General features: G+C 43.9%; 1 protein-coding gene across 2 annotated transcripts in view; it reads left to right on the top strand.

Moving 5' to 3' along the window:
- The window catches only part of flnba (filamin B a), a 97,856-nt gene that overhangs the window by 32,266 nt on the left and 43,645 nt on the right, over positions 1–21,945 (top strand). For both annotated transcript variants that reach the window (XR_016497466.1, XM_036984305.2), the window contains exons 2-16: positions 1,690–1,938; positions 2,097–2,191; positions 3,801–3,948; positions 4,964–5,157; positions 7,540–7,702; positions 7,894–8,088; positions 12,180–12,317; positions 14,191–14,317; positions 15,897–16,033; positions 16,584–16,777; positions 16,976–17,089; positions 17,178–17,321; positions 19,471–19,594; positions 19,806–19,966; positions 20,248–20,508. Coding sequence is in view for 1 of the 2 variants with exons in the window: in XM_036984305.2 (XP_036840200.2) it covers positions 1,690–1,938; positions 2,097–2,191; positions 3,801–3,948; positions 4,964–5,157; positions 7,540–7,702; positions 7,894–8,088; positions 12,180–12,317; positions 14,191–14,317; positions 15,897–16,033; positions 16,584–16,777; positions 16,976–17,089; positions 17,178–17,321; positions 19,471–19,594; positions 19,806–19,966; positions 20,248–20,508 (2,444 nt within the window). In the remaining variant the exon portion in view is untranslated. The remainder of the gene's footprint in view (positions 1–1,689; positions 1,939–2,096; positions 2,192–3,800; positions 3,949–4,963; positions 5,158–7,539; positions 7,703–7,893; positions 8,089–12,179; positions 12,318–14,190; positions 14,318–15,896; positions 16,034–16,583; positions 16,778–16,975; positions 17,090–17,177; positions 17,322–19,470; positions 19,595–19,805; positions 19,967–20,247; positions 20,509–21,945) is intronic.

The raw sequence follows: 21,945 nt of genomic DNA, 5'->3' as shown, positions 1-21,945 counted from the left end.
TTTTGGAATTCAGGCTGTATATTTACCTAATAGTATCATCCATCTACACACACACACACACACACACACACACACACACACACACACACACACACACACACACTAGCCTGTAATGACACTGAACTTTGTTTTTAGAAATGTTTTGTTAATTTATTGTAAATATTGCATTTACGTTAAGCATTCCCACCCCTGAGTCAATACTTTGTAGAAACCCTTTTCTGGGTAAGTCTCGAAGAGCTTTCCACACCTGGATTGTGCAACATTGTGTTTTATTCTTTTCAAAATTCTTCACGCTCTGTCAAATTAGTTGTTGAACATTGCTTAACAACCATTTTCAGGTCTTGCCATATATTTTCAGTAGATTTAAGTCAAATCTAAGTCTGCTTCTCAGGGATATTCACTGTCTTAGTAAGCAACTCCAGTGTAGCTTTTTACATTGTGTTTTGGGCTATTGTCCTGCTGGAAGGTGACTTCATCTCCCAGTGTCTGATGGAAAGCAGAATGAACCAGCTTGTCCTCTAGGATTTTGCTTGTCCTTTAGCTTCACTGTATTTTTAATCCAGGATAAACTCCCCAGTCCTTAAGTGCAAGCAGACTCATAACATGATGCAGCCACCACTATGTTTGGAAATATGGAGTGGTACTCTGCTGTGTTGGATTTGCCCCAAACAACTTTTTGTCCTGAATACAAAGTGTTAATTGCTTTGTCACCTTTTTTTGCAGTATTATTTTAGTGATTTTAATGTTTTGGAATATTTTTATACTGTACAGGCTTCCTCGTCACTCATTTAGTATTGTGGAGTAACTACAATGTTGGTCCATCCTCAGTTAGTATTGTGGAGTAACTACAATGTTGATCCATCCTCAGTTAGTATTGTGGAGTAACTACAATGTTGATCCATCCTCATTTAGTATTGTGGAGTAACTACAATGTTGGTCCATCCTCAGTTCTCATATTACAGCCATTCAACTTTGTTTTAAAGTCCCTATTGGCCTCATGGTGAAATCCCTGAGTGGTTTCCTTCCTCTCCAGCAACTGAGTTAGGAAGGAGGCCTGTATCTTTGTGTACTGATACACCATGCTCAAAGGGATATTCAATGTGATTTTTTTTTTTTTTTTCTCCAATTGGTGCCCTTGGTGAGGCATTGGATCTCTCTTTGAAATTCAATGCTTGATTAATGGACCTTACAATTATCTGTATGTGTGGGGTACAGAGATGAGGTAGTCATAAAAATCATGTTAAACACTATTACACGCAGTGAGTTGTTGTGGCTTAAGCACATTTTTACTCCTGAATGTATTTAGGCCATATAAAGGGGTTGAATACTTACTGACTCGAGACATTCCAGCTTTGAAATGTTGTATTAATTTTAAAAACATAATTTCACTGACATTATGGGGTTTGTTTAGACCAGTAACAAAGTTGAAAAATAATATTTTAATTCAGTGTGGAAAAGTCAAAGGGATGTGTACTTTCTGGAGGCACGATCTGTTTTGTCAAAAATACTGGCATTATCAAGACTTTCTCCTCCTGTCCTTCGTCTTCCTGCTCCTCCTTCCTCATTGCTTTCAACCCCCTCTTCCTCCCTTCTCTGTGCTTTGTCTTCCTTCTCCCTTCGTCCGGACAATAAATGGTGTTTGTGGATGTGAATCTGAAATCTGATCCTAGATCTGTCTCGCCCCTCCAGACTCGAAGGCCATAGTGGACGGCAACATGAAACTGATCCTGGGCATGGTGTGGACCCTGATCCTCCACTACTCCATCTCCATGCCGGTGTGGGAAGACGAGGTGGATGACGAGGCGGAGAAGAAGACTCCAAAGCAGAGGCTTCTGGGATGGATCCAGAATAAAGTGCCAGACTTGCCCATCAACAACTTCAGCAGAGACTGGCAGAGTGGCAAGGCCCTGGGAGCCCTGGTCGACAGCTGTGCTCCAGGTAGGTTCTAGGGGTCAGGGTGTGTACAACAGTCTATTCGGATGTCTAGAGGTCAACTGGTGGTGATCGTGTGCTTTTTGTTATTGGGTGGGTGTTTTAGGATAAGGTTTCGATATTGATAATGTGAGTGGTTTTTATTGACCTTATTGTTTGTGCAGGTCTGTGTCCTGACTGGGAGACGTGGGACAACAAGCCCTCGGACAACGCCCAAGAGGCCATGCAGCTGGCTGACGACTGGCTGGGCATCCCTCAGGTGAGAATAACACTTGTCAGGGAGTGCTCTGGTCCCTGTGAGGCTGGGGTCAGGGGGCCCTCTGGTCCCTGTGAGGCTGGGGTCAGGGGGCCCTCTGGTCCCTGTGAGGCTGGGGTCAGGGGGCCCTCTGGTCCCTGTGAGGCTGGGGTCAGGGGGCCCTCTGGTCCCTGTGAGGCTGGGGTCAGGGGGCCCTCTGGTCCCTGTGAGGCTGGGGTCAGGGGGCCCTCTGGTCCCTGTGAGGCTGGGGTCAGGGGGCCCTCTGGTCCCTGTAATTTGTTTCTGACAGTAAACTGACAACATTTCTCCCAAATAAAAATGTAATTTAGAGCATTTATTTACAGAAAATGACAACTGGTCAATATAACAAAGATGCAGTGTTGTCAGACCTCGAATAATGCAAAGACAATAAGTTCATATTTTTAAACACAGTACTAATGTGTTAACTTAGGAAGCTGACAGTAGTTTATCGAATCAATAAAAAAAAAAAAAACGCTTAACTATAAATTGTAAAGATGGAAATTGATAATTTTAGTGGTCATTTTTTTTTGAGAGTTATATTTACCTACCAGGTGGGTGCAGCATTCAAACAATCAAAAGCGTTATTGAAATCAATCATACAACACGCCCAAGTTAAACGTCTGCAAACAGTCTAGCTGTTCCAAGAGTTATTAACATTATTTATACAACGGGTGGGTCTAGTTCTGGACGTTGATTTGGTTTAAACCACGTTCCAGCCGGTGTCTAGTCCACAAGTTACCACCGGCTAAATCTATGATGTTAAAATGCCTATTTACTCAATGTTCAATCTCTCTGCGCAATCCACCGTCTCATCAGCCCAGCCAGGCAATTTATAGACTTGATGTCCACTTTAAAAAGCATCTAGACATGATCTCCCATTTCTTTTAAGACTAACATTTGGTTTTCAACAGCAGAGATTTGTATAAACCTGTCTGTCTCTGATACTGGCAACATTGTAGTTACACTCCAGACTTCCTCTGTGGCGTTAACCCTGCCTCCAGACTTTCTCTGTGGCGTCAACCCTGCCTCCAGACTTTCTCTGTGGCGTCAACCCTGCCTCCAGACTTTCTCTGTGGCGTCAACCCTGCCTCCAGACTTTCTCTGTGGCGTTAACCCTGCCTCCAGACTTCCTCTGTGGCGTTAACCCTGCCTCCAGACTTCCTCTGTGGCGTTAACCCTGCCTCCAGACTTCCTCTGTGGCGTTAACCCTGCCTCCAGACTCTCTGTGGCGTTAACCCTGCCTCCAGACTCTCTGTGGCGTTAACCCTGCCTCCAGACTCTCTGTGGCGTTAACCCTGCCTCCAGACTCTCTGTGGCGTTAACCCTGCCTCCAGACTCTCTGTGGCATTAACCCTGCCTCCAGACTTCCTCTGTGGCGTTAACCCTGCCTCCAGACTTACTCTTTTATCCACAGCCTCAACACCAGCAAAGTTTTGAATACTGAAATCTAGATAATTTGACGCTGACCACTTTTCCTGACCCATGTGACGCGAACAGCAATAATTGTAGGTTGTCAGCAGAACTCAGGGCCTCATTGTGTGTTGTCTGGAGAGGCTATCTGATATTGTCGGGTGTCTGTCTTCTGTCTTAGGTGATTGCACCAGAGGAGATCATCGACCCCAGTGTGGATGAACAGTCCGTGATGACGTACCTGTCCCAATTCCCAAAAGCCAAACTGAAGCCTGGTGCTCCCCTCAAACCCAAACTCAACCCCAAGAAGGCCCGTGCATATGGACCAGGTAATATATAAATCAAACTTTTATCCAAAGTGACTTTCAGTGCAGTGAGTGCATTCATTTTTAATGTCTGATACCTGAATAAATGTTACCCACAACCCCAGCATTGCGAGGAATAACTTCTCCAAAACCGCACAACATTACTAGGCCCAGGCTTAATAATGACACCTTTTCTAAGTCCTACGGTGTGCCTGCCAAACCCATATCATGTAGCGGTCTACACCGAGTCAACAAAACATTAAGAACACCTCCCAGTATTGATTTTGCACCCCCCCTTTTGACCTTAACAGCCTCATTCATCATTTAGCTGTCTTATTGCTTATGGGTAGAAGCTGTTCAGGCGGAGACATTATGTACAAAGATCAGCTTACAATCACTGAGACAGATTCCATAAGTGTTATTTCATAGTTTCGATGTAGTCACTATTCTACAATGTAGAAAGTACTCAAAACAAAGGAAGAGGACAAATACATCGATAGACACAGTTTATCTGCTATAGTAAAGCTGATCTCCCCTCTTTAAGGAAACACAATGGAGAGGTCCACCTGTAAGTTGTTGCTTTAATGCCTGGTTCATTCGTTACTGGACAGGATGGCCTGGATTCCCCATCTGATCAATAATGCACAGGCCGGCTATAGGTTCAGCAGCACTTTCCCTCCCATCAGACAGGAGAATGAAAGCACCGTGTTCTCTGTTCCATCCATATGCTACAGTATCAGACCCCCTGGTCTCTGTAATCCTTGGACCCTGAAGAGGACATGCCTTTCCCTCCGTGTAACATAAGTCCTGGATTTCACGTTGCTTTCTGTGAAGGAGAACACACTGCTCGGACACTTTATTTGCACTCCGTTTCAAATCAACCTCATTGAATCTCAGCTGATCTGATTCTGAATCCGTTACTGAGGGATGAAGACCTGCGTTACTACAGACCTCCGGAGACTCTTATTGAGTACAGTCTCCTGCATCTTCTACAGTAGAGTATCTGGTGTGTTAATCAGGCGGTTCTCTCCCTCCCCAGGTCTGGAGCCAGTAGGTAACAGGGTGTTGCGTCCTGCTGTCTTCACGGTGGATGCTTTCAGTGCAGGTCAGGGACAGGTCACTGTTTACGTGGAGGATCCAGAAGGAACCAGAGAAGAGGTGAAGGCGGTTCCTAACGAAGGGAAGAAAACCTTCAGTGTCACCTACATACCCCAGGTTATGGGTCATCACAAGGTACAGTACAGCAAAGTCCCTTTGTAAAACATTCATGCAGCTAACCATTACTACGAACTGATCTTGTGCCATTCCCCCACAACGCGGTCTGTTGCGGTGACCGTATTTCCACCACACCAGTGGTCACGAGTCATGAAGGTAGTCAAATTCCACATGTAGTCACGGTAACTAGTCTGCTCTGCTGCTGATGGTCATTAGTAGCCTACCAAACTTGTTAACTACCTGGTACTCAGCACTCTATTGTCCCTCTAATCACTGACATCAAAGCAAATGTAATGGACAATCTAATCAAACACTTCATGAGAGCTCATGTTGCGCAACATTTCTATAGGCTATGCAATTGCGTGTGAAAACAGAGCGATGGCCTCTACTAAAAAGAGGATCCCATCAGCTTTCTATCAACTTGGCCCATTTATTTCTCAACTTTCCTAATATTAAACTTATTAGGCTCATCTTTACAACAGGAGTGTAGCCTACCTGACTGGCATGAAAATGAACTACGGGAAAGTTGTCGTCCTGCTATTGAAGTTCATAGATGTGTTTTTTTAAGATGTGTTTTTTTTGCCGCTGCCCTTTTCAAAATGGCTGCATGATAATGATCCGTTCTAACTCGTGTTATTTAGTATATGTAAAGACCAGATGATTAAATCAAGAATAGTCTGATGGGTGATATTATCCTATCGTTTGTGCGTTATTATTGTAATCATAATCGCACACCTCATGTAGCCTTACCCCACAGGCCTATGTTTTGATAAGTTATTTGGTCACTTTTAGTTGTGATGAACTTTATTTAAATTAAGGACATCAATCCATTTTACAAGGGGTTTAAAGCCTAACTGGGATACATAAGCAGAGAGTTTGGGAAAGATCATTTTCACCATAAAGATGTCCCTTCTATAATAAAAGCATTATCTGCATAATCACATTTAGAGGTTGCGTTTGATAATGGTGTTTTCCCGCTAATAGCCTACCATGTGTGTGTTTCTGCGCTTAAAATGTGAAGAAATGCATGTTAAGCTAACCGTTCTGATCTATTGCGTACATAATTTTTTTTGATGCTAGTATTAATTTGGGCACTCGCTTCTCGCTACTGTTCCAGACTGTTTTAGAATATTTATTTCTCGCACAGAATAGTATAGGTTGACCTATGTACTATGGGGGACATGAGATTGCCGTAGGCTAGTGCTTTTCCTGTTCGTTAGGCATACTCTTGTTGTCTGACAAATTCAATGTGGACATTTCTACCAATACCTTGAATCTGCACCTCGGAATTGGATAAGGACGCGGCAGTTGTAACCCTGATAAGTCTGTCTTAATTGGAATTGGATTAAGACGTGTGTGTGTGTGTGTGGTTGTGTCCCCGATGTGTCTTCACTTGTAGCCTGTGAGAAAAGCGCTGATCACATGAGGTGCTTCTGAGCATGCAGCTGGGAGAAGAGAATTATAAGTATTATATTTAGCCCAAGGGCAATAGGCATGGAATTAGTTTATTTTGCGTTCATTACGGACACGCAAAGGGGATGGCGTCGATTTATCTTTAAGCCCGTCGGGCTTTATCAACCGCTGGTCAAATTGTGAATGAGAGACTGAAGTGTGTACAGCCTGCGCAAAAAAACAAAGCAGAGCTCATGCCTTTTTTCCAAGCAACTTTTTTCAAATCATTCATTGCATCATGCAGCCTTACAATGTATTAAACATCTGAACATGTAGCCTGAAGTTTGTAGAACAAGTTACATTTAACTCTACATTAAGCATTTAATAATACCTATTTCTTTAACCGCTCAACACAGAATAGCCACGTGCACTTCAAATCGTTTGGAGAAAATATTTATATTTTCTTCAGGTTTGTGCAATTGTTTCCTTCATACTATAAAATAATGCCACTGAATTCTAAGCAAATCTAGTCCATTAAATGAACTAGTGGTAACCTACAGCCATTTGGCATAGCCAGATCAGGACCTAACATAAGGACAACTCAGTATTCTGTTCTTCTGAAATAGACTACATTTTCTTCATATGTTTCTTTAGACCTGTCTAAAATAAATAATGGATTTATTGTGATGGTGTAGACTACTACATGGCTTTATTGAAAGGTGTAGGCTATATTACATGGATGTATTAGAATGTAGATGTTCCAGAGGTCTGCATCAGTGGCTTGTAGGCATGTGTGGAAACCTGAATGCCATTTACCCGGTGACACAATTTGACTGCCCCAGTCCTACCCACAACAGCATCTTCACTTCATTTGGCAAGCTCTTGATTCAGTTCTAGAGTCAAGTTCTTCACTTGACCGGGAGCTTGTCTGATAGTGTCTAAATTGTTTGGCGGCATGAGATACCACTTCCATGTTGATTTTTCTGACATGGTTGTTGTCTTGTCTAGGTGACTGTGCTGTTTGCAGGCCAGCAGATCCCCAAGTCTCCGTTTGAGGTGAGCGTGGACAAGGCTCAGGGAGACCCCACCAAGGTTACAGCCAAAGGTCCTGGACTGGACGCTATAGGAAATATAGCCAACAAACCTACATACTTCGACATATACACTGCAGGTTGGTTCTCCTCCCACAGCTCCTTCTGTTAGTAGGATAATAACTGACCAAATTCGCTGGGTTGTTGAACTTTGTTTATTAGCAATTTGAAGTTGTTGCTTTGTAGACTGGTCCTAGATCTGTATGTTTATAGCAGAAAAGTGAATCTAGGTGCTTTGGCTAAAGTATTGCTGTGTTCCTCTCACAACTAGGGGCAGGAGTGGGAGATGTGTCGGCTTTCATCAAGGATCCCCAGGGCAGACCGTTGGAGGCCATGGTGGAGGATAAGGGAGACAGTGTGTTCAGGTGTACCTACAAGCCCACCCAGCAAGGTCCTCACACAATCACCGTCACCTTCGGAGGCATCGCCATACCCAAGAGTCCTTCTACTGTCAACATTGGACCAGGTGAACACTAACCTAAGCCTAGTGGGGGGGGGTTTAATCAATTATATGGATTGTATTTTAACCTTCTGAAGACAATCCAGTCATTTTACATTTTCAACCCTACTAAACCTTCTGAACTTTTTTTAAATTGAAGAGCTTTATTTCGATTCTAGAACCCCTGTTCCCTAGGTCTAGCCAATATATAACTCTGGCTAGATTCTAGAACCCCTGTTCCCCAGGTCTAGCCAATATATAACTCTGGCTAGATTCTAGAACCCCTGTTCCCCAGGTCTAGCCTATATACAGAACTCTGGCTAGATTCTAGAACCCCTGTTCCCCAGGTCTAGCCAATATATAACTCTGGCTAGATTCTAGAACCCCTGTTCCCCAGGTCTAGCCTATATACAGAACTCTGGCTAGATTCTAGAACTCTGGGTCTGACACAATTGGGTGTACATAGTTTGTCTTGTTAGTTTCCACTGAGTGGTCAGCTGCCTCCCCCGGCTCAACTCATGTCTCACCACCTACAGTACTTACTCACCCTCTCAGGGGGGGGGGGCGGTGAACTGGCTCGACTCTGGCTGTCAGGTAGCTGCTGGGTCAGGGCTGAGAGGGGATGGAAAGGTGTGATTAGGAAAAGATGAAAGTGGACAGAAGGAGAGCATTAGGACTAAAGGCGTCAGCATGGTTCGGCTGGCGCCTAGACAAACCTGGCTAGCAGAACAGAACCAGTGTGCTGGCATACACTTAAGTCCTTCACTTAGAAAAAGTGGCAATAGTAGTGTTTGTCCATTTAAGAACTCAAGATATCTGTCATTAATGTTGAAGTTTTTGCGGCGGAGATCTAAATGGTAAATATAACTAGGCTGTTTGCTGCAGTATTTCTCAATGGGAGGGACGAGTCCTCTCTAGTTGAATGACAATACTTTGTTGACTAATCACCGATGAAGTGGTGTAGACATTGGCTCTGAACTTCGGCTTGCCTCCAGAAAAAAATGTGCCTGAACAGCCAAACTCTCACCGAAGTCCAAAATGTTGTCAGAATATATGCACAAACTCTTTCGCCTGGGAAGCATGTGGATGCCTTAAGCCAGGACATGGTGGACAGGGGAGCTGGCAGCCTTGTTCAGCCCTTCTCTCTTCCTCCTACAGCCTAGCTCATAAAACCCTAAATTCCATCTCCCTGATGCAGCTTTTCCACGCCACAACGACCTCACGGCACAGTACAACACGGTGCCATGACCCTAAACCCTCTGGCTTTACAGACCCACAAGTTGATTTTCCAAAACAAAGGATTTGTAGTCATTTAATTTTATTCAAATGGATAACTGAAACGGAGGCGGTTGTTGAATTGGGAAGTGAGCATCTATTTACTGTTTGTCTACAAACCCCCTCCGACTTCAAGCCTTCTCAGTTTGGAAGCATATTACAGGTTAGTCTTGGTGAGGTTAGTCTTGGTGAGGTTAGTCTTGGTGAGGTAGTTGGAGGCTTGTCCCAAATGGCACCCTGTTCTCTTCAGTATACTACTTTTGTCCAGAAGTCTCCCAAATGGCAACCTATCCCCCATTTAGACAACTGTTTTCTTTAGTCATGTTGATTATGTCTGAATGAAGCCCCCTTCATTTCAACTGCTTGACGCCTACAGTACAATCTTCCCCCCCCGTTCTACTCCAACTGCTTGAGGCTATTCCAATGTAATGTGTTATTTCCTCATTAGTTTAATTTACAAGTAAGCAGAGAGGGTCTAGAGTTGATTTCAAGTGTGTTATTTGTAATCTGTTGCTGTTAACCTCTCTGGGAGAGCTCCAAATTCAAAAAATGTCTATAAAAATCTAACTTTCATGAAATCACACATGTAAGATACCAAATTAAAGCTACACTTGTTGTGAATCCAGCCAACATGTCAGATTTCAAAAAGACTTTTCGGCAAAAGCAAACTATGCTATTTTCTGAGGATCGCACCATAGTAAAAGAAGCATATTTCAACCCTGTTGGCGTGACACAACGCAGAAATAAAAATATAATTCATGCCTTACCTATGACAAGCTTCTTTTGTTGGCACTCCAATATGTCCCATGAACATCACAAATGGTCCTTTTTGTTCGATTAATTCCGTTGATATATATCCAAAATGTCCATTTATTTGGCGCTTTTGATCCAGAGAAACACCGGTTCCAACTTGCGCAATGTGACTACAAAATATCTCAAGTTAACTGTAAACTTTGCTAAAACATTTCAAACTACTTTTGTAATACAACTTAATGGAATTTAACGTAAATAATCAATAAAATTGAAGACGGGATGATCTGTGTTCAATACAGGAAGAAAACAAACTGAAGCTAGCTTTCTGGTCACGCGCCTCTAACAGTACACTTCAAGTTACCCTCGTTCAAGATGGCCGTACTTAATTACACAAATTGAAGAAACTCAACCAATTTCTAAAGACTGACATCCAGTGGAAGCAGTAGAAACTGCAGGAAGGTCCTTTCGAAATCTGGATTCCCAATGAAAACCCATTGAAAAGAGTGACCTCAAAACAAAAAAAAATCTGAGTTTATCCTCAGGGTTTTGCCTGCTAAATAAGTTCTGTTATACTCAGACATGATTCAAACAGCTTCAGAAACTTCAGTGTTTTCTATGCAAATCTACTAATAATATGCATATCTTCTGGGGATGAGGAGCAGGCAGTTGAATTTGGGCATGCATTTCATCCAGACGTGAAAATACTGCCCCCTGTCACCAAGAAGTGAACCCTCAATATGTAGTCCAAAGAGCTGTCACTGCCAGTGAAGCAAGTCATCATTAGGTTGAAAAATCAAAACAAACCTGTCAGATGTGGCAAGGAACTTGAGGTGTGGCCACTAATTGGTACATTCTTAAAAAGAACACACTGATCTCAGGAACCCCAAAAGGCCCGGAAGACCACAGAACTGGTTGACAGAATAACTATTTCCCTGGTGAAAACCCCCTTTACAACAGTTGTCCAGATAAAGAACGCCCTCCAGGAGGTCGGCATGTCTGTCTGTCAGTCAACATTGACGAGAAGACTTCATCGGAGTAAATACAGACTGTTTACTACAAGATGTAAACCCTCAAACAGGACGACAAGATTAGTTTCCCAAATGAAAAAGCCTGTACAGTTCTGGAACTACGTCCTATGGACAGACGAGACAAAGATGAACTGGTACCAGAAGGATGAGAGTGTATGGAGAAGGGAAGGAACTGCTCATGATCTGAAGCATACCACCTCTGTGAAGCATACCACCTCTGTGAAGCATGGAGGAGGAGGTAGTGTTATGGCCTATATGGCTGCCAATAGAACTGGTTCTCTTGTATTTATTGATGCGACTCCTGACAAATGTAATTATGCTGATGAATAATGAAGTGTTTAGGGCTTTTATTTGCTCAGATTCAGCCAAATGCTTCAATACTCATCTGGACAGTGCTTCAGTGCAGATGGACAATGACCCGAAGCATACTGCGAAAGCAACCCAATACTTTTTTTTTTTTTAAAGGCAAAGATGTGGAATGTTCTGCAAAGGCTAAGTCAATCACTTGACCGGAATCCAATTGAGCATGCATATCACTTTCTGAAGGCAGAACGCCCCAAGAACAAGCAGGAACTGAGGACAGCTGCAGTGAAGGCCTGGCAGAGCATCACCAGGGAAGAAACGCAGCATTTGGTTCCAGACTTCAGGCAGTCATTGACTGCAAATGATTTGTAATCAAGTATTAAAACTCACAATTTTAATTTACTTTTTAGCCCCTAAATTTGAGACCACTTAAAGTGCTGTAATTCCAACACCGTTCACCCGATTTGGATGTAAATACCCTCAAATCAAAGCTGAAAGTCTGCGGCGTGGTGACATATACACAGCCTAAATGATAACATGGTTAATGTCCAAATATTAATGGGCCTGACTGTAAATCAGTTAAGCAGTTTTGCATATCAGTACTTAAGTAGTACTTTAGAGTATTTTACACCACTGGTCTTTAGCACAGGACTTATTCAATTTGTTGACCCACTACTGGGAATACATGAATGAATAAAGATATTAGTTTCAGGGCTTAAGTGATTCATGTATTAAGTCTCCTTTTGTCTTCTGTTTCAGCGTCAATGCCAGGGGCGTGTCGTGCCACAGGGCGTGGCCTCCAGCCCAGAGGTGTCAGAGTGAAACAGGTGGCTGACTTCAGAGTGGACACCAGGAACGCAGGGAGTGGGGATCTCAAGGTCTCAGTCAAAGGCCCCAGTGAGTTAATAGTTAATACAACGCTCTTATATTTTTTTTATTTTTTTCATTAGATGGTTTCTGACCCCTTTTAATCTAGAAGTTCCATTGAGGTCAGAATACCAACTCCACCCCACTTGCTTCTCTAAATCCCTCTTCATCCTTCCCTTCTACCTCTCCCCTCTTTACATACCCCTTTCCCCTCTTTTCATAGCTCCATACATCCATCCCTCCCTTCTACCTCTCCCCTCTTTCCATAGCTCCATACATCCATCCCTCCCTTCTACCTCTCCCCTCTCTTTCCATACCTCTCTCCCTCTCCCCTCTTTCCACACCTCCCTCCCTTCTACCTCTCCCCTCTCTTTCCATCCCTCCATCCTACTCCACTCTGTAGTAAAAGCCACCTCCTGCTGGTGTCTCTATAGCAGGGGTCTCCAGCCTTTCCTAGCATATATTTTGTTGTGACTAGGTCTAACGATACACCATCAAGTAACTTCCAATAGGTACCCTTTACGGGACCTTGGTCTTGGTGGTTGAATCTGTCTGAAATTCACTGCTCGACTAAGGGACCTTACAATTACCTCTGTGTGGGGTACAGAGATGAGGTAGTCATGGTGTTAAACACTATTGCACACACAGTGAGTCCATTCAACTTATGTGACTTGTTAAGCAAATATTATCATCTTGAATTGGCGCGTTTCCTTAACAAAGGGGTTGAATACTTACTTACTCGAGATTTCAGATTAAATTTTTTAAATTAATTTGTCAACAATCCTAAACACAATTCCACTCTAACGTTATGAGGTATTGTGTGTTAGCCAGTGACACAATCTCAATTGAAACCCTTTTAAATTCAGGCTGTAACCCAACAATGTGCAAAAAGTTGGTGTGTGAAGGCACTAGTTTGTCAGGTGAGTTTTCTTTACGGATAACATTTAATGTTTGGGGAAAGTCTTAGTCTATCCACAAAACGGCGATTGTCATTAGCATCGCCGATGGTTGGCGCTAACTGGCTACATATGGACTGATGGCCGGCGCTAGCTGGCTACATACGGACTGATGGCCGGCGCTGGCTACATAGGGACTGATGGCCGGCGCTTGCTGGCTGGCTACATACGGACTGATGGCTGGCTGGCTACATACGGACTGATGGCCGGCGCTGGCTGGCTACATACGGACTGATGGCCGGCCATGGGGGGATATGTAGTGGCCTGGATGCAGTAGGCTGGTGTTGGCGCTGGTCTAGAGAATGGTATGACCGCCATGGTTGGTAGAGCCAGTCCAGCTGGAAGTCTGACCAGAAATCCTCGACTGTCGGCCTCGTTGGGCTACTAAGGTCCCAGATCTGTCTGTGGTAGAGCCAGTACACTAATGAGCCCGGCCGGTGCTAGAGAAGCTGGACCCGGTCAGTCAAGACATACCAGTAGCACTGTGGTACGAGACCTGGGTCAGCTCATTAATCACTGACACACATACCATGCTACTACCAATTTGTATCCCTCTCCCTTGTAACTATTCCCCAGGTCGTTGATGTAAATGAGTGTTCTCAGTCAACTTTAACTGGTGAAAGTACAGGTTAAATAAGCGTATCTACCTGTTGTGGTGATACTTTTAGCCCCTGGAGGCTGTGTATCATATATGTTTTGATTGGATGCTATGATGTCCTTAGGCCTAATTCAGACTTAGAAATTTAAATTTCTAACAAAATGTTTTTTTTTTTGTATCTTAATGTGTGTATTGTGCAAGGTTCATTTGTAAAAGAGACCTTCGTGTTAAATCCTTTGTCACCAGGGAAGTCATGTTAATGATGCTTTCCTCTTGTATCCTCTTCTCTCCTCTTCTCCATCCTCTCTTCTCCATCCTCTCTCCTCTATCCTCTCTCTTCTCCATGTAGAAGGTATGGAGGAGCCAGTGAAACAGAAGGAGTCTGGTGATGGGGTGTTTAATTATGACTATTACCCTCACGCCCCTGGGAAGTACACTGTCACCATCACCTGGGGAGGACAGCACATCCCTAAGAGGTGAGGTGATTGGACCAGGAGCGTCAAAGGTTTCACTTCCCCGTTCTCTATGCTTTTGGATTGTTCATCAAAAACAAAAGCTCCATATTAGACTGTCACCCGACATGTTGGGGTTGAGTTGGTTCCTTTGGGTCACGTATGACGACTAGAGCCGTGCATGTATGTGGTGGGAGGGGCTTGGCTGATTGTTCGGTCTCTACATGTTGGTAAGAACTCAATGGGATCTAGGGACTTAGGTGAGGTAGATAATGGGAGCTAGGGACTTGGGTGAGGTAGATCGTGGGAGCTAGGGACTTGGGTGAGGTAGATCGTGGGAGCTAGGGACTTGGGTGAGGTAGATGGTGGGAGCTAGGGAGCTGTGTGTCACATTGTCTCACATTTCCCATCACCAGGGCTAGACTCTGTACCCTGAGAAAGAGACTGTTGGTCACAGACGGGTTAACTTAACAAGCAACCCTGGAAATTATGCTTAGTGTGTAAGACCTGGTTTCAGCATGAGGAAATGTATTAATTTTTATGCCACACTGACGATGGAAAACTGAAAATAATTTACTCTGTCACAGTTCGCTGTGAGTGGATTTAGTCTAACATTTTATTTCCATATCTTCATCGGGGTTTACTACAATGGGGATTGTATTACAGGTCGTAACGCAGTCTTGGAGGGCTCTGGCAATGCTAATACAAAAGCTTGGGAGACTGTTTAGGAGAGGGCTCTGGCAATGCTAATACAAAGCTTGGGAGACTGTTTAGGAAAGGGCTTTGGTCTGTTCGTGCTCGGCATGGTCTCCTGGAATTACCCCCATGCTGTTACCATGGTGTTACTAAGCATTGAACAGGCTCCCAGCTGACCTTGTGTCAGAGCCAGTGCTCTTCGTACCAGGTTGAAATGGCTCTCAATGGGACGGTTCACCCATTTTTGAACGTGAGTCGTTTTTGGGCGTCTCTGAGTGTTCTGTCGTTTTTTCCCGAGGTAATTTTATGTTTTCATGTGTGTACGAGCTCTTGATCAGACACTCGGAATAAATGTAGCAAAACTGTTTTCTGTCATTTTTTAGAGTGTATCTTCGACTTGATTGCTGCCTTACAAAACATTTTGGGACTAAATCAACACTAATGAAACAAATACAATGAGTTTGAGGGTAATGTTCCTAACCACAGGCCCTTTTAAAGCCATGTTATGGAGAGGTCTGCTTGGCTACGGTACTACCATGCCTGAGAGACGGATTAGCTGGTATTACCTCCCAGACAGACTGGGTAGTCTGCCTGTTACCACGGTCTGTCTCTGCATTGAACAGGCTCTCAGCTCCCAGCGTTACTCACCTTAATGGCTGTCTGCCCCTCCCACTAACTTACAGACCTTTTTAAAGGCCATGTTCTGAAAACAATCCCTACTTGTTCCTGTGCAGAAAGACACCACTGTACTCGGTAGCGATGGCAAGGCAAAGGGGACATGAAGCACATAGAAATGAGATACTACAGGCATGATTATGGGTTTCACCAATCCCTCTGTAGGGTTGTATTTTATTACCCCCCCCAAACTCTTTGGAACATATGTCTAACTATTGTGTCTCTGTCCCAGTCCGTTTGAGGTGGGGGTTGGTCCGGAGGCGGGCCCTCAGAAGATCAGGGCCTGGGGGCCAGGTCTGGAGGGAGGCATGGTGGGTAAATCGGCTGACTTTGTGGCGGAATCCATCGGCACTGATGTGGGAGTTCTGGGTAAGTTGAAGACACGGTTTTTGAATCAAGGCGGTGTCGGTGTTTTTGGTCTGTAGGTCCTACCGTTAATGCGTTGACATTGTTCTTTGACAGTTTTTAAATCAACCAGATGTTGTATATCTGCTTTCTGTAGCTCCCCCCCCCCCCCCCCCCCCCAAACAAATATCATTAACAAAGCTTTCAGTGAATCACATCCAGCGTTTACATTCCCTACATTACTCATCTCATATGTATATACTGTACTCTGTACCATCTACTGCATCTTGCCTATGCCGCATGGACATCGCTCATCCATATATTTATATGTACATATTCCTTTATTTTTGTGTGTTTATAAGGTAGTTGTGAAATTGTTAGATTACTTGGATATTACTGTTCGGAACTAGAAGCAGAAGCATTTAGCTACACTCACATTAACATCTGCTAACCATGTGACCATTAACATCTGCTAACCATGTGACCATTAACATCTGCTAACCATGTGTATGTGACCAATAAGATTTGATTTGGTCTTTGTTAGAGATAAGCCATTCTACCCTCCCTCTAACAGGCTTTGCCATCGAGGGCCCGTCCCAGGCTAAAATAGAGTGTGAGGACCAGAACGATGGTTCATGTGATGTGAAGTACTGGCCATCGGAGGCAGGGGAGTACGCTGTCCACGTGATGTGTGACGACGACGATATAGAGGATAGTCCCTTCATGGCTTACATCGTCCCTGACAACCAGGACATCAACCCCAGCTTGGTGAGTGATGTCACTCTTCCTGTCTCCTGGGGGACACCAGTAGTGAGACATTATAGAGGACCTAGTACAGAGCCCTGGGGGACACCAGTAGTGAGACATTGAGGACCTAGTACAGAGCCCTGGGGGACACCAGTAGTGTTACTCTTAGTATCTGCTGCTCCAGTAGCATATCTGTAAATGTGATAGTGATTGTTTCAGGTGAAGGCCTACGGTCCAGGCCTGGAGAAGAGTGGCTGTGTCATCAACAAACCGGCAGAATTCACAGTCAACACTAAGGATGCTGGGACAGGCCCCCTGAAGATCTCTGCCCAGGTAAGACAACCCTACACACGTATGTGCACACACACACACACACACACACACACAGACTAGTGGTAACTATGTTGTCTCTAACCCACAGAGTGCCGAGGGCGGTCCCCTCGACGTTAAGGTGAAGAAGACTGGAGACGGTGTCTACGCCTGTTCCTACACGCCCGTTGCCGCGGTCAAACACACAGTCGCCATCACCTGGGCAGGAGTCAGTGTACCCAACAGTCCCTTCAGGGTAAGACCACCGCAGGACAATGTCCCTGAACAACACACAACCTCTCTGGAGGGTAATAAGAATAAGCATATCTAACCAATGTCACTCAGGAGAATACTACTTACGGTACCCTAACCACTACACTGTAATCTAACCATTACCGCCTTGGAGAGTCCTGAAGCTAATCTAACCAATGTCACTCAGGAGAATACAAAATATGAACCTTAAGAAGCCTCTCATTCTGATAACCACACACACTGAGGAATACTGTTCATTTTGTGGTCAGTAACAACACAGATGTATAGCTGATGCGTAATATAGTTGACGAACATTGGCCAATATGAATAATTTAAGGAATATTTTCTTACAATGATCAAACGCCATGTGATTACTTGATTGTCTATATTTCTATATTTTTACACTACAATATATTTGGTTTATTTGTTAATAAACACTTTCAATTTCTGTAACTATTTAATCCAATCAATATAAACACATACATTGGTGAGCGCGTAAGACATTATGTTATTTGTGTCTATCTTTTTATACTTCATTAGTGTCTGTCACGTCAAGATTCGTGTCTGTTGCCTACAAAGAGTTTAATATCCGTAGTCTTTATATCCACTGAGACGTTTGACAAAAAAAAACAATGTTGATTTACTCGTTCAAGAAACTCAACCCATCTGTGATTCGGTGTATCTAGTCACTATGCTGCCGGTCTGTTTGACTCGGGGGCCGCAGCCCACCTAAACCGGATCAACCACATTTCTAGAAGACATTGTTAGGAAAGGACCACAGAATCTATTACAACTACTGTCACACGTTACTGATCATTACAGCATTTCAAACATGTTAGCGTTTCTTTCCACTTCAACTACTGTCCATTCATACCAAAATGAATTCCAACTGATCGTTTAACTTGTTTGTCTATTAGGTTGAAGGTATTTTCATATGATCCCATCACACCTACAAGGGTATTATAGTCCTGTGAAGTTGGCCAAGGGGATTGGTACATTTTTGGAAATCAATCTCAAGGTTTAACAGACTGAGGTCAATCTTTAGGCCCTCTTTTCAAATAAGACGCATCTGAGATTTAATTTAGGCTACATTTTACAAGTTCAATGAGCTTCCTTGTTCACATTTTCTTCCCAGAGTAGCAAACTCCGCAGGAGGCTAGTAAATGTTGGCGACGGTTTGTAGTCTGTCCATCCCTTTTCTCTGATAATCCTTCTTCATATTCTGCCGGTGACTTGGGTTGGGTCTGCCGGTTCACCTTAATCATTCGACCTGAAACTGAACTGTCAAACGGACGAAAACGGGCCTTTCTTCCCCACCAAGTCAGCCATTGTTTAATCCGATTTAACCAAGGAAGGCTATGCTGTAGTTACTAAGAGTCTAACTGTCAACGTTGCCTAATGGAAGAAAGAATATTGCACATGTGCTTACCCAGATCAAGATTGAATATATAAATTTTATTTAACGAGGCAAGTCAGTTAAGATCAAATTAGATTCAGATTTTAATGAGTTTGTTTGTTTGGCTTTTGTAACAATTTTTGAAGTAAAGAAATGACGTGATCAAATCAGAGTTCTGGCAGAACCCAAAACCGTCGTTTTTTTTTTTTTTGTATTGGCTTCACGGCAGTTGACCCCTCCCTGCGCAACGCACGTAGCCTAGCTGAACCTGCGCAACGCACGTAGCCTAGCTGAACCTGCGCAACGCACGTAGCCTAGCTGAACCTGCGCAACGCACGTAGCCTAGCTGAACCTGCGCAACGCACGTAGCCTAGCTGAACCTGCGCAACGCACGTAGCCTAGCTGAACCTGCGCAACGCACGTAGCCTAGCTGAACCTGCGCAACGCACGTAGCCTAGCTGAACCTGCGCAACGCACGTAGCCTAGCTGAACCAGGACACTGACTTCAGATAGATGATGCAATCGTGTATATATAAACTATTTTTGGACGGTGTGACTTTCCATTGTTTTGTTGTAGTTTGCACGCTTCCTGTTCCTGTTTCCTGTTATTGTCCTAAATGTTGTTACTGTCAATTCTCTGAAACTAAAACGGTTCTGTGCGCTCCGACCTGGGTGTCTTTCCGGAGGGGTAAAGCAGAAGGGGAATTTCCATTGGACCTTGGGTACAATTGAACAAGGTCCTGTTGTTGTTGTACAGGTGACTGTTGGGAAGGGCAGCCATCCTCACAAGGTGAAGGTTTTCGGACCAGGAATAGAGAGGACTGGACTGAAGGCCAATGAACCCACACACTTCACTGTGGACTGCACAGAGGCTGGGGAAGGTAACCCACACACACACACACGTGCCGACTTGACACAACTGGTCCAGCTCCACTGTGGAACTCCTTTCAACACTTTGTAGAGTCCATGTCCCCGACGAATTGAGGCTTTTCTGAGGGCAAACGTGGCTGCAACTCAATATTAGGAAGGTGTTCGTAATGTTTTGTCCATGTGTTCCAGGGGACACTCAGTGTGTGTATATGTGTGTTTCAGGGGATGTGAGTGTTGGTATCAAGTGTGATGCCAATATAATCAGTGATAAAGAGGAGGACGTGGACTTCGATATCATCCCAAATGCCAACGACACTATCACTGTGAAGTACATGCCTCCAGGAGCTGGACGGCTCACCATCAAGGTCCTCTTCACTGACCAGGTAGGTGACTGATAACACACAGCACTTTATTACGCTCAGTTCCCAGTGGCTTTTTAGGGCAAGGCAGCACTCTTAGGACCCAGATTAAATTTAGTCCTGGACTAGAGGCTTAATCTGGGTCCAGGAAACGGGCCCTTAATGTGGAGGGTAATAGCCCGTTCACTTGTCTTTGTGTTTTTTAATGGCAAGTTTTGTTTTGTTTTTACGTATGTAAGATATGTCTGAGTAAATGTTCCCATCCTGTGCAAAATAGGTTTTGTTAAAGTTTTCTGTTTTTGTAGGAGATTCCCATCAGCCCGTTCAGGGTCAAAGTGGAACCTTCCCATGACGCCACCAAGGTCAAGGCCGAGGGTCCTGGAGTGGCTCGTTCAGGAGTGGAGTGTGGCAAACCGACCCATTTCACGGTGCACACTAAAGGAGCAGGCAAGGCTCCCGTGAACGTCCAGTTCACTGGTACCGGCAAGGGAGACGCCGTCCAAGACTTTGACATCATCGACAACTACGACTACTCTCATACCGTCAAGTATACTCCAATACAACAGGTAACTACTCTCATACCGTCAAGTATACTCCAATACAACAGGTAACTACTCTCATACCGTCAAGTATACTCCAATACAACAGGTAACTACTCTCATACCGTCAAGTATACTCCAATACAACAGGTAACTACTCTCATACCGTCAAGTATACTCCAATACGACAGGTAACTACTCTCATACCGTCAAGTATACTCCAATACAACAGGTAACTACTCTCATACCGTCAAGTATACTCCAATACAACAGGTAACTACTCTCATACCGTCAAGTATACTCCAATACAACAGGTAACTACTCTCATACCGTCAAGTATACTCCAATACAACAGGTAACTACTCTCATACCGTCAAGTATACTCCAATACAACAGGTAACTACTCTCATACCGTCAAGTATACTCCAATACAACAGGTAACTACTCTCATACCGTCAAGTATACTCCAATACAACAGGTAACTACTCTCATACCGTCAAGTATACTCCAATACAACAGGTAACTACTCTCATACCGTCAAGTATACTCCAATACAACAGGTAACTACTCTCATACCGTCAAGTATACTCCAATACGACAGGTAACTACTCTCATACCGTCAAGTATACTCCAATACGACAGGTAACTACTCTCATACCGTCAAGTATACTCCAATACAACAGGTAACTACTCTCATACCGTCAAGTATACTCCAATACAACAGGTAACTACTCTCATACCGTCAAGTATACTCCAATACAACAGGTAACTACTCTCATACCGTCAAGTATACTCCAATACAACAGGTAGGTAACTACTCTCATACCGTCAAGTATACTCCAATACGACAGGTAGGTAACTACTCTCATACCGTCAAGTATACTCCAATACGACAGGTAACTACTCTCATACCGTCAAGTATACTCCAATACGACAGGTAACTACTCTCATACCGTCAAGTATACTCCAATACGACAGGTAACTACTCTCATACCGTCAAGTATACTCCAATACGACAGGTAACTACTCTCATACCGTCAAGTATACTCCAATACGACAGGTAACTACTCTCATACCGTCAAGTATACTCCAATACGACAGGTAACTACTCTCATACCGTCAAGTATACTCCAATACGACAGGTAACTACTCTCATACCGTCAAGTATACTCCAATACAACAGGTAACTACTCTCATACCGTCAAGTATACTCCAATACGACAGGTAACTACTCTCATACCGTCAAGTATACTCCAATACAACAGTTGAGTCAAAGCACCAGACATGGGTTCCAATAGTATTTAACATCTTTCATAACTTTGCGTTTGATCTAGCCTGTCTGGATTGCCATTTTGAGTTCTGTTGGTCAGCTAAGTCAGGCAAGCTCAATCAAACACCGCTGAAGTCTTATCTAAACTATTTCAAATAGTATTTGAACCATCTCTGTCATCGTTATTGTGCATG

This window comes from Oncorhynchus mykiss, chromosome 7 (assembly GCF_057628025.1).
Source record: "Oncorhynchus mykiss isolate SJ-2025 chromosome 7, ASM5762802v1, whole genome shotgun sequence".
In the NCBI taxonomy this organism is placed as follows: domain Eukaryota; kingdom Metazoa; phylum Chordata; class Actinopteri; order Salmoniformes; family Salmonidae; genus Oncorhynchus; species Oncorhynchus mykiss.
This window is presented reverse-complemented; position numbering and strand designations above follow the sequence as displayed.